General features: G+C 39.0%; 1 protein-coding gene across 1 annotated transcript; it reads left to right on the top strand.

Moving 5' to 3' along the window:
* The first annotated feature begins 2,619 nt into the window (after positions 1–2,619).
* LOC148047150 (vomeronasal type-2 receptor 26-like) lies at positions 2,620–11,876 on the top strand. The gene is made up of 5 exons (XM_087707964.1): positions 2,620–2,898; positions 4,176–4,988; positions 6,576–6,803; positions 8,156–8,282; positions 10,901–11,876. Exons 1-5 carry the CDS (start codon positions 2,620–2,622, stop codon positions 11,794–11,796), a joined length of 2,343 nt encoding a protein of 780 aa, XP_087564090.1. The 3' UTR covers positions 11,797–11,876.
* The last annotated feature ends 1,043 nt before the right edge of the window (positions 11,877–12,919 follow it).

Genomic DNA, 12,919 nt, shown 5'->3' with positions numbered 1-12,919 from the left:
GCCAGTCAGAGGTGGTATTTACCGGTTCTGCGAACTACTCAAAATTTCCACTATTGGTTCTCCAGAACTGGTCAGAACCTGCTGAATACCACCTCTGTCTTAATATAACCCATAAGCTTGACACTTGTGGAATATTACCAGTAATCAATGTTGTTAGGAATATAATCTAACGGTTGGGTTGGCAATATATAAATCATGTAACAATGTTGTACCTGTTTCTTTAAATCATACTGTGAAATGTGATTGGTTGATGTTTTCCTCAATCGGCCATAAGAGGGAGCCAGAATGACTGTTAGCTCTCTGTTCGTTAGATGCTGGGCTGATCTGCTCTGAGTGTTTTAGAAGCTGGGTGTTAGAAAGTTCCGAGAGCTATTGTAAGTTTTGCAACTGCTAGCAAACTTTGAGTACTGAACTGATTATATGATACTGGACTATGTTATTTGGATTATCCCTTAACTGAAAGACATTGATGACTGACTGTCTTATCCGTGTATGACTTGGACTGTTTGATGGACTCTGATACCTCTATTTCCACGAAAGTAAAAGCCTATTTAAACTACAGTGTCTCTGTATGCTGGTTTGTGTGTTTTCCAACACAACTCTCACAACGCTTCGCTGAACGTACTCGCTCTCCCAACGGGGAGCTTACCTAACAAATGTTTTCTATTATTCAATTGTCATATTGTTTCAATGCCATTTATTGTTTGATTAGTTGCCTTGTGATGTATCACATACACCAAATGTATGTAGCCTTTAGTTCTGTAGCCTATAAAAAGACTTGACACACAAACACACCTTAATAAAGACTTTTCACACTGTCTGTATTGCCTCTGATTCATATTATGGGGGTGGTGGTGAAAAAGCCACTTTTGGAAAAGGTAAAAAAGTTTTTCTCTCTCAAATTCATGGAAATTGGTTTCATCAGTTCCATGCCAAACTCATGATGCCTGAATTTCTAGGAGGAACTTCCTAACAGTGAGAACAAATAACCAGCTCATCTTCAGAAGTTGTGGGTGCTTCATCACTGCAGGTTTTTAAGAAGAGACTAGACAATCCCTTGCTTGAAATGGTGTAGGGTCTCCTGCTTGAGCTGGGGGTTGGCCTAGAAGACCTCCAAGGTCCCTTCCAATTCTTTTCTGATTTTGATTCTGTATTTCCTATTGTGTGCTTGCTTATTTCTTTCTCCCCAATGTGTGTTAATATCAACAGTTCCCATTGCTAATTATCCCTGAACAGAATTGATTATTCCAAAGTGTGAGAGAATGGGGGAAAGGGCTGTAGGATTTCCCCCTTTTTCCCAGCTTCCTTGTGAGTCAATTTCTGAAACATTTACCTTCCCCACTGTTGGGGTTTGCCCTACTGATTGAGGTCATGTCCTCCAGATGTTGTAGAGTATTTTGGGGCAATTGCTTAATAAAACTTTTAAAAGATTGATTAAACGTGGTGGCATCTCTCTGGATATTTCTCCTTCTTTGGTACCCATCCTGCAAATTCTAAATTGAGTGCTGACACATAGAATAATTGAAAAAACTGGAGCTGTGCGCAGGATTTCAACAAAATGATAGTGATTTATTTAATGTTTTTCCATCTACTCTGTAGGGACATTTCCAACTCTCAACATAAACAACAAACTAAGGAACAACACAAAGAGATTGTGTGAGAAAGGTCAGAAACATAAATCCCTCTCAGATGCTCCTGAGACCCTGGGAGGAGTTGGACGGGTGGGGAGGGGGTTGCATCAGTGTTCTGACTCTCACCCAAGGCTTGAGTAAGTTCCATCCCTCTTAGCCAAGTGAACAAAACCTCGGTCTCGGAAAAGGTAGGTGCCTTCTATTGTCATTGGCTGATCATTTTGATTAGAACAAAAGCAGTCAGTCTTCCAGGTCCAGCAAGGATGGTCCTCCTACTACTCTTCCTGATGCAGCTGCCCTTGGTGGCCTATGAGATGATGAAAGTCAAATGCCTCTTGACTTTGGAGAGGGATGGGGCAGATCCATGGAATCATTACAGACCAGGAGACCATCTGGTTGGGGGGCTCATTTCTGCAACCTACGCTCCATTTATAGCCTATAACTTCAGGAGAGCTCCCAAGACTGATGTTGGCTTGTAAGTCACTCTGGCTGTGAGAGAAATAATAGCACCGCAATTCTGTAAGGGTTCCTCAAGGGTTTGTGCCCTTTTCTTGGAGCTTTATACACCTTTCTGTCCTAGTCGGAGTTCAACGAGTTCAGGAATAAGCAACTGACAAAATAGAGACAGGCATTTCACACAGCTGGAGAGAATGGCAAGGTCTTCTGCTGGGTGATTCTGCTGAACTCCAGCCTTGGAAAGACCTGAGCTTCCCCCTCTCTGCAAGTGTTCAAGCAAAGCTGATGATGTGGCCATCATTTTATACTTTTGAGCTGGCCTTGAGAATGAGATTGATTCTGTGACTGCATTTGCCCTTCTAGATGTCATAATGCCTTGGTCTCCATGGAGGTGGATCAAGGCCACCTCAGAATAACAGAGTTCAGTCTTATGCCTAGTTGTATCCATGCTCTTCTCTAGATCTTCTAAAATTATCTACAAATCTCCTCAAAACCAATTAACAGTATGATATATTTCAGGAAAGGATCCATGATGTACTGGAAGCTCCTGTCTTTCCAGATTGCCATCCAAGAGGTCAACCACAATCGCCTCCTCTTACCCAACATCACCCTGGGCTATACCATCCATGACAATTATTTTGATCCAAGAATGACTTCAGCTGTTCTGCTGGATCTCCTTTCAGCTGGCAAGGCCAACATCCCAAATTACAGCTGCAGGAAGACAAAAAGTACATTGGTTGTTCTCGAAGGGACTGACTCTGAATACTCAATTCAGATTTCAACCACACTGGGCACCTACAAAATCCCACAAGTATGTTTCTTTGCAGTTAGTTGCTGAGTTCTATCTGTGGGCTGTCAGACTCCTGAATGTGAAATAACATCATAACTACGTAGTACGATGGACTTGCAGGGCTGGCATAACGTGTAACTTGTTCACACTGATGCAATACAACTGGGTGTTTGTTAATATGATTTATTGGGCTAGGGATTTTCTGTCGTCACTGTGAGTTCTCTTGTGTTTGGATGGGGGTTCATTGAGGGAGCTCAACCAATCTAAATGTACATATTTTGTGCAATGACAAATAAATAATTCTAAAAAATCTAAGTTTGAAAGTTGTTGGGTTTTTGTTTTGTTTTTGAATGGATTTTCAAAGAAAGAAGTTTTTCCTCTAGAAATAATGGGGAATAGTGGGACTATGGAAGAATCAAGAGTGACACAGTGATCCAGGCTAGTGAAGCAATCCCAATATGTAGCAGAAACCCAATCTAGACATTGTGCTGGAGGAGAGCACTTTCTCTGATGGGACCAGTATGGGGAGATGGGAAGAGTCCACAACAATCCCACCAATGGACATTCTTGGCAGTAAGAATCAAAGAGTCACAGAGTTGGAGGATTGGAAAGATTTGAGGGGGTTATGTAATCCAGTGCAGGAATCCAGTATCCCCTACACAATCATTCAGGCTGTCTTGAAACATCTCTAGCAAAGGACTCAACTACCTTCTGAGGTGGCCTTTTCCAAAGTTGGACAGCTCCTACACTAGGACATCCAGCTGAAATCTTCTCCACTGTAAGCTTCTTATTTTGTCTTCTGCCCTGTCTTCCATAGGCAGTCCCTCATGCAATGGTGCCTATAATCTTCTTCATCCAAGCTAACAGACCTAATACCTTCAACTGTTTCCAGCCTTTTATCATCTTGACTTGCTCTCCTCTAGTTTGTCAATGTCCTTCCAAAAATTTAGTGTCCAATATTTAGCTGCCCTCTGACCAAACAGAATGAAAGGGAACCATACCTTCTCTTGACCTTGCCACTACATATCCATTAACGCCACCCAGGACCTCAGTGGAATTTTCTTTGTGTACTAGAATCACACTTTTGGCTCATGTTCACCTTGGGATCCAAGATTTCTTTTCATATGCTTTCTCTCCCAGTAAGTAATGGGGAGCGGGGGGGAGAGAACAACCTATATTCATGTCTTGAATTTTGTCTACTCAAACATAGAACGTCATACAATCATTATAATTTTCAGGTCGTACATAGTTTGACAGTCAATTCATGCAAAATTAAATGAGTGCCTTTATTTTTTCAGGTCAGCTATGCTTTTGCTTCGCCATTACTCAGTGATAAGACCTATTTTCCTTTTTTCTACCAGTCAGTCCCCAAAGAAGGGGTCCAGTACCCAGGGATTATCTTATTGCTTCAGTATTTCAGATGGACATTGATCGGTCTTGTTGTTGCTGACACCAGCAATGGAGAACAGTTCATCCGAACTTTTAAGCCAATGCTCACCCAGAATAATATTTGTGTTGTTTTCTCCCAAACAATCTCACTAGATACCAAAAAAATGAAGCTTAATTCCATAGGTTTCCTTCAGTGGAGCCAGGTCAATGTATACCTTTATTATGCCGAAGCTCTGTCCTTCACAGAGGGAGTATACATTGTACAACATATTCTTGGATCCTTGACAAAGCCCAGTGTCGGGAAAGTCTGGGTCACAACTGCTTTGTGGGATCTCACTTTTGAGATGACATATACTCCCCTAACTTTCAAATACACCCATAGCATTTTTTCCTTTCTCATCCAGACTGAGAAAAGAACAAAATACGATGATTTCGAAAAAAGTTATTTTTTAATGAAGAGATTTGCAGATGATGCTTTTCTATGTTCGTATGCAAAGCACCCTTTGGCTGTGAAAGGCTGGACCAGATGCCAGGAGAAAGAGGAAATTGAAATTCTGCCCCAAGGAGTGGTTGAAAGAACCTTGACTTTAGACACTTACAACATCTACAGTGCTGTGTGGAATGTTGCAAGCTCCATAAATGCTGCTTATTTGTCCCTCTCCAAGAGAATGATGGCGTTGCACAAGAAGAGATTGGACACTGAAAAGCTGAAGCCATGGCAGGTATTTCTTTTTCCCAAATACAGACAACTCCACCTTTATTCCCCCAACCTTCCCATACTTTGAACATATACTGTGCCATGCAGAGACCCCCACAGATTAATGTAGAGTTTTGGGGGGGAAATGTTTGAGTTGGAAGTCTTTGAGGCTGTCTTTTCCCTAGAACTTCTGCCTGCTACCTAGACTCTCCATGTTCTCTTTCTTCAAGCATCCATAGTTCTGAAATGTGGTGCCTCTCGGTCACACACACACACACACACCTTTTTGGAACAGCATCTCACAAAAAGGTGACCCTGCCTTTATATTGTATATTACAAAGGTATAGGAAAGCAACTCAACTTGATTGTTTTTGCAGACTTTTGAGGAGGAGGAGATATGAGAGAGGTTCTTCCCCTGAATGAGTTTATTTAAGATTTATGATTTCTCGACACAGTACCATTTTACTGGTACTGCATTGAATTTGTGGGTGTAATATCTGTTTTCACCTGGTCATATTTTAGTTGATTTAATCCTATTCATACAGGGTAGGATTATAAGACACTTGGTCAATGAGTGGATCCATTTTAAGCTTAGTGAAATAAATGCTAGATAAATTATAGATGAGAGAGGGAAGGAGGGAGGAGAGAGAGAAAGATGATATAGATAGATATGGGTGGATGGAGATATAGATAGATAGATAGATAGATAGATAGATAGATAGATAGATAGATAGATAGATAGATAGATAGATAGATAGATAGAGGTATAGGTATAGGTATAGGTATAGGTATAGGTATAGGTATAGGTATAGGTATAGGTATAGGTATAGATATAGATGATATAGATATAGATATAGATATAGATATAGATATAGATATAGATATAGATATAGATATAGATATAGATATAGATATAGATATAGATATAGATGTAGATATAGATATAGATATAGATATAGATATAGATATAGATATAGATGAGAGAGACAATAAATGAGAGAGAGATGATAGATAAGATAGATGAGAGACACAGAGATAAGAGAGAGAGAGAGAGAGAGATGATAGATAAGAGAGAGAAGATATATAAGAGTGAGATATGATAGATAAGAAAGATAGATGACTGTCTGTGAGATAAGATAGATGAGAGAGAGAGATGAGAGATAAGATAGATGAGACAAAGAAGGGGAGCGAGGGAGAGAGATGATAGATGACAGATAGATAGATAGATAGATAGATAGATAGATAGATAGATAGATAGATAGATAGATAGATAGATAGATAGATAGATAGATAGAAAAAGAAAAGGTAAGATAAGTTAAGATAAGATAGATGAGAGACAGAAATGGGGTGGGGAGACAGATAAATTCTAGCAACACAATGATTTAGTATGTCTTCAAAGATGTTACGGCTAAGCCTTTTTTTCTCTTCTTTCTCACTGTCCTTAAATGAAGCAAGGAATTATTTTAATTATTATTTAATGGATTTCTTGTGCTGGATCTCTTCATTTTTAACCTGGAAGTTGTCTCCTGCAATTTTATTAATCTGAGAATGAACTATTTTGAACCATGTTGAAATAACTTTCTTTCTTTTTCTGTTTTCTTTCTTATTCAAGCTTCACCCTTTTCTCCAAGCCACCCAGTTTTACAACTCTTCCACGAACCGAGTGTATGTGAATGAGAATGGAGAGCTGGCAGCTGATTTTGACCTTGTGGACTGGCTGAAGTTTCCTAATGGTTCAGTTGTCAGTATAAAATTTGGGAATCTCTCCAGACAGGAATCCCTGGAGCCCAAACTCAGCATCAACCAACAGGCCATTGTGTGGCCCAAATGGCTCAATCAGGTAGAGCTGATTACATTTCCTAAATTCTCTCTGAATGCTCAGACAGCTCTTTCCTTCCTCCAAAATCCAGATTTACATGAGACATCTTGCCTCCAGTTATAGGTTTGAAGTCGCTTGAATTATTCTTATTGTTTAGATGAGTCTTTTTGCTCAAAGGACATGAGATCCTTCAGTTAAGATTATTTGTCAGGAACTGGTTCTTTGAATTTTTGTAACCTCATCCTTCTATCAAAAAAGATGTTAAACTTTGGGGAAAGTGCAAAGAAGAGCAACTGATTAAGGGCTGGAGACTAAAACATATGAAGAACAGTTGTAGGATTTGGGTTTGGCAATCTAGAGAAAACAAAGACTAGGAGAGACATGATAGCAGCATTCCAGTATTTGTGAGGTTGCCACAAAGAGGAGGGAATCAATTTATTTTCCAAAGCACCAGAAGACAGGACAAGAAACAATGGATGGAAACTAATCAAGGGGAGAACTCACCTGGAATTGAGAAGAAACTTCCTAACAGTGAGGACAATTAACCAGTGCAACAGCTTGCCTTCAGAAGTTGTAAGGGCTTCATCACTGGAGGTGTTTAAGAAGAGACTGGACAGCCACTTGTCTGAAATGGCATAGAGTCTACTGCTTGAGAAGCGGGTTGGGCTAGAAGACCTCCAAGGTCCCTTCCAGCTCTATTCTGATTGATTGACATTGAGTTTTGCTAATTAGATTAGTTTGTTGTTATAGAAATGGCTAATAATTACTACGTTTGTAAAAATAAAAAGTTGTGGCTGTAAATTTTATTTTGTATTGCACCAAATGAACTTATCTGGTGTTAAACTGGGAGTTGGTATAATTTTTATAGCAATAGCACATAGACTTATATACCACTTCATAGTGCTTTACAATCTTCTCTAAGCGGTTTATACCCCCAACAATCTGGGTCCTTATTTTACCAACCTCAGAAGGGTGGAAGGCTGAGTCAACCTTGAGCCTGGTGAGAATCGAACTGTCAAATTGCAGGCAGCCAGCAGGCAGCTGAAGTAGCTTGCAGTACTGCATTCTAGCCACTGCACCACAGTGGCTCTTATTCTTATTATAGATACTGTATATTTATAATTGAATTGTAATGTAAGTTTTATTTTGTATTTTACTGCACCAAAAAAGTTGGGAGTCAATATAATTTTTATAAATACACTTATAATTGAATTGTACTGTACCTTTATTAATAGATTTGTTATTTCGTGCGAACCTATTCTTAATATTTAAACAGACCAAGAAAGCCCATTCCTAGTTTAGAATTAAATTGTAGGCTATGATTTCATTCTGTCTTTCATTTCCTTTGCCTTGATGCTCTCTCTTCTGCCCAGCCCCTGCCTCCTTCCAGATGTGTGGAAAGTTGCCGTCCTGGATTTATGAAGGTGGCTCAGGAAGGGAAGCCCATCTGCTGTTACGACTGTCGTATTTGTGCAGAAGGAACCATCTCCACCAAGGAAGGTAGGTGAGTGCGTCCAAGAAAATGTTTTTCTAAAGCTGGATCTTTATTTCCCTTGTTTGGCTGAATATCCACAATCAAATTCACCAGGAATCTGGGGGGGAATAATAGAGCCTGAGATTAAATATACTAAGACCACAGGTTTATTCTTCCAAGCTGTTCTATATGTTGTACCTGATCAGTAAACCGGCACTCCTATTGACTGACAAATGTCAATCAACAGAATATAATGTAAATTTCAATCCTTTCAATGGCTTATTTTCCCATTGGTCATTTGAATATTACAGTAAAAACTTATATACTACCACTTCTTATACTACTACCTTTTACAATGCTAGATGAGACAGTATCAATAGTAGAGTCCTTCAGGTTTCTAGGTTCTATCATATCTCAAGACTTAAAATGGACACCTAACATAAAAAAACATCATCCAAAAAGCACAACAAAGAATATTCCTTCTGTGCCAACTCAAAAAACCTCAAACTGCCCAAGGAGCTGCTGATTCAGTTATACAGAGGCATTATTGACTCTGTCATATGCACCTATATAAGTGTCTGGATTGGTTCTGCAACCAAACAAGACAGACACAGACTTCAGAGGATAATCAGAACTGGAGAAAAAACAATTACTACCAACCTGCCTTCCGTTAAAGACCTATATACTGCACGAGTCAAAAAGGGGGCCGTGAAAATATCTACAGACCCCTCACATCCTGGACATAAATTGTTTCAACTTTTACCCTCAAAATGACGCTATAGGGCACTGCACACCAGAACAACTAGACACAAGGACAGTTTTTTCCTGAATGCCATCACTCTGCTTAGCAACTAATTCCCACAACACTGTCAAATAATTTACTAAGACTGTATTGCTATTCTTCTTCTCTTCCTTACTAGTATCTATCTCTTCCAACGTATTACTATAACCATGTTGCTCGTATTTTTCAATTTATATTGTTCTTAATTGTTTCTTAATATGATTTGATAGCTTATTAGTAATCTTGACTATCACTTAGAGTTGAATCATTTTATTCTTGATTAATGTATTTTATTCTTCTTAAATACACTGAGAGCATATACACCAGACAAATTCCTTGTGTGTTCAGTCACAGTGTCTAATAAAGAATTCTATTCTATTGTATATTATCATACATTCTTTCACTTGTTTTCTGTCTCATATTTCACCAAAAGTGTATTCATTTTTCAATTTCATGTTTATCATTAGTACATAATTCTATTTCGCATTTATTCTTACTTTGTTCAAAACCATAAAATCTTTTAGCCACTTTAAACTTTTTGTTAGTTGTATATAAGTAAACCATAGATATCGACATCCTTCTATTGTGAAATCTCCTCTGGATTTCATTTTACAATCCCTTTAAGAAAATTCTGGTACATGTAGGTTGGTTTACCATTTTTTCTTATCATTCCTCATCTATAAAATGCTTCCTATGCATAAAAGTTTTACGTTTTAAGTTTTATAACCATAAACTCACAAATTTTGAGTGTATGTTTATTACATACTGAAATATATTACGTTTTTTCAATCTCAAAATCCATGTTATTCATTAATTCTGTTTGATCTTGTAACTTCAACATCTGGGTCTTTTGTTTATTATTTCTGAAGCCTGCCAATGGTCCAAATTGTTCTAATTTGCTCATTAGATTTCAGTTTCCTTTATATAGGTCTTTAAAAAAAATCTCATAATGCCAATTGTATTGCATAACTGTACTATTGGCTGGAGGTTCTTTTGTTCTCTTTAAAATAATTATTAATTAACATGCTTTATTTTAATTATTTTTAGATGAATAGAAAATAGAATAGAATAGAATAGAATAGAATAATTCTTTATTGGCCAAGTGTGATTGGACACACAAAACTGAAAAATAAAAAAGGAGAAATAGGCAATGAAAATTAGGAATGATATTTTTTTTAAAAAAGGATTTTTCAACGTAGTGAAATATCTCTCAAAAAAGTCAAATTAACGTAGATTTAGGATGAATCAAGTTGATGAGGGGAAAGTGAGAAGTGGAGAGAAACCAAAAGGGAGATATTTTTTTCAACTTTCCAGATCAGTACTCTGTTTCCCTGAAAATAAGACCTCCCCGGATAATGTCCAATTGGGCTTTTGAGCATCTGCAGGAAAACAAGCCCTCTTCTGAAAATAAGCCCTCCCTGAAAATATTGCAACACAGCAACAGCCATGAGGCGACCACACTCACTGCCTCCTGCACCTCAAAAATAATACCTCCCCAAAATTAAGACCAAGTGCTTTTTCGGGGGTCAAAAGAAAATAGGACCTGTCTTATTTTCGGGAAAACATGGTAGTTGTTTTGTAAATAGTTTGACTATATCTGAAGAGATATGACGCCTGCTATAAGTAGCCATTGATGGAACATATCTTCTTCCAATGAATGTCTTCTTTCTATGTCACCTTTTTTAGGAAATTTCCCCCATCATCATCAGATGTTTAAATAAATAGACTCCTTCATAGTTTGCTTTTCTGGTTTTGGATTACCTTTATATTTTCAGAAAATTCAAAACTACAATGAGATATTATGAAGCAAGCAGTATGAATAAATCAGGCCAATGTTACTCTTCTTCCCCTTGGTCTTTGCAGATGCAGAACAATGTACTAGATGTCCTGAAAATCAGCATCCCAATAAATATCGAGATCAATGTATCCCTAAAAAGTTCAATTTCCTCTCTTACAAAGATGATTTGGGAATCATCCTGGCTGCCATTGCCATGTTTTTGGCCTTAACCACCGGCCTTGTATTAGGAATCTTCATCAAATTTCTAGAAACTCCCATAGTCAAAGCCAACAATCGGGATCTCTCTTTCATCCTTCTGGTCTCTCTCCTATGTTCCTTCTTGATTTCCTTCCTGTTCATTGGCCAACCAACCAGAGCCACTTGCCTTCTCCAACAAACAGCTTTCAGTATCATCTTCTCAGTTGCCGTGTCTTCTCTCTTGGCCAAAACGGTCACAGTGGTATTGGCCTTCTTGGCCACAAAGCCAGGAAATAGAGTGAGGAGATGGCTGGGAAAGAGTTTAGCCAATTCAATCATCCTTTGTTCTTCCATTGTTCAAGTTATAATTTGTTCCATCTGGTTGGGAGTCTCTCCCCCATTTCCTACTTCAGATAAGCAATCTCAACCTGGAGAAATAGTTCTGCAATGCAATGCAGGCTCTGTTGCCATGTTTTATGTTGCCCTGGGGTTCATGGGTTTCCTGGCTGCTATCTGCTTCACAGTGGCTTTCCTGGCTCGGAATCTCCCTGGTGCGTTCAATGAAGCCAAGTTGATCACCTTCAGCATGCTAGTCTTCTGCAGTGTTTGGGTGTCATTTGTGCCCACCTACCTAAGCACAAAGGGGAAGTACGTGGTGGCTGTGCAGATCTTTTCCATCTTGGCCTCCAGTGCTGGACTGCTGGGCTGCATCTTCATCCCTAAGTGCTACATCATTCTGCTAAGGCCACATCTAAATACAAAAGAACATCTGATGATTAAATAGATAGAAAAAAATGAGCAGGCTATTTCTCAAGAATATGACTTGGTAAATTTGAGTAACAATATTTGATAATCTAATGGCTATAAGACAATGAACAAAAAGATGAACATCATGATAGAAATATGCTACTTTTAAATAAACACTATTTATCCCTTTGTCCTTCCTTTGTTCTTCAGTGTAGAAAATCTCTGAATGAATGCTTGTAAAGATTCTGACATTTAAACGACTGTGCCAGGCATTCACTCATGTGCAAGAAATGTGAATAATTATTCTCTTTCTCAAATAAATAAATTAAAACTGCTCTTGCAGAACCGAAATGAAAGTGATAATGCAATTCATTCTGAGCAAAAGATTTTCTTGGGACTTTTATGGGATTTTGGAGGCAGTGTAACTAACAATCAATGAAAACAACCATCGCTTGCTTGCTGCATCCTAATAGGGGTTAATTCCTCATGTCAAAAAGTTTAAAAGTTTGAAAGATAAGATAGCATCACAATAAACATAAATCAATAGCCACACCACAACAGAATCCTCGCATGGGTTGTATGACACCTTGTGACCTCTCTGCATCACTTCTTATCCCCCCCCTCTGCTGGCCAGGTCACATAAACAGGTCTTCTCAACCATCTGAAAGGCCACAGCATTAGGACCAGTGCTCAGAAGGATGATGCTCTCCAGGACAGGTCCAATCACCCAAAAGGCTCTAGAGGTGCACTCCCTCAAATCACTCAGACCTACACCAGGAAGGGCCTTATATGCAATTATATGCTCTGTGAGAGAAGCACCCAGTGCACTGCCATCACCTAGTTAAAACCTACAGCAAATAGCAGGACAGCTACTTCATCCAATTTGTTATTTGGGGATTTTTCCTGTTGAGGGCTTAGATCCTGGTAGTGGCCAAAGGTTCCTCCACTGGTCTCAAGAAGGACTTCTTGAACCACCTACCTGGGTTTCTTCTTCCTCCCTCCTTCTTAGAGCCAAGGTGGCGCAGTGGTTAAAAGCAGCACTGCAGGCTACTGCTAGATCAGCAGGTCAGCGGTTCAAATCTCACCGGCTCAGGGTTGACTCAGCCTTCCATCCTTCCGAGGTGGGTAAAATGAGGACCCAGATTGTTGGGGGCAATATG

Source organism: Thamnophis sirtalis, unplaced genomic scaffold (assembly GCF_051295495.1).
Source record: "Thamnophis sirtalis isolate CommonGarterSnake01/CBP01778 unplaced genomic scaffold, rThaSir2_p1.2 scaffold_3, whole genome shotgun sequence".
Lineage (NCBI taxonomy): Eukaryota > Metazoa > Chordata > Lepidosauria > Squamata > Natricidae > Thamnophis > Thamnophis sirtalis.
This window is presented reverse-complemented; position numbering and strand designations above follow the sequence as displayed.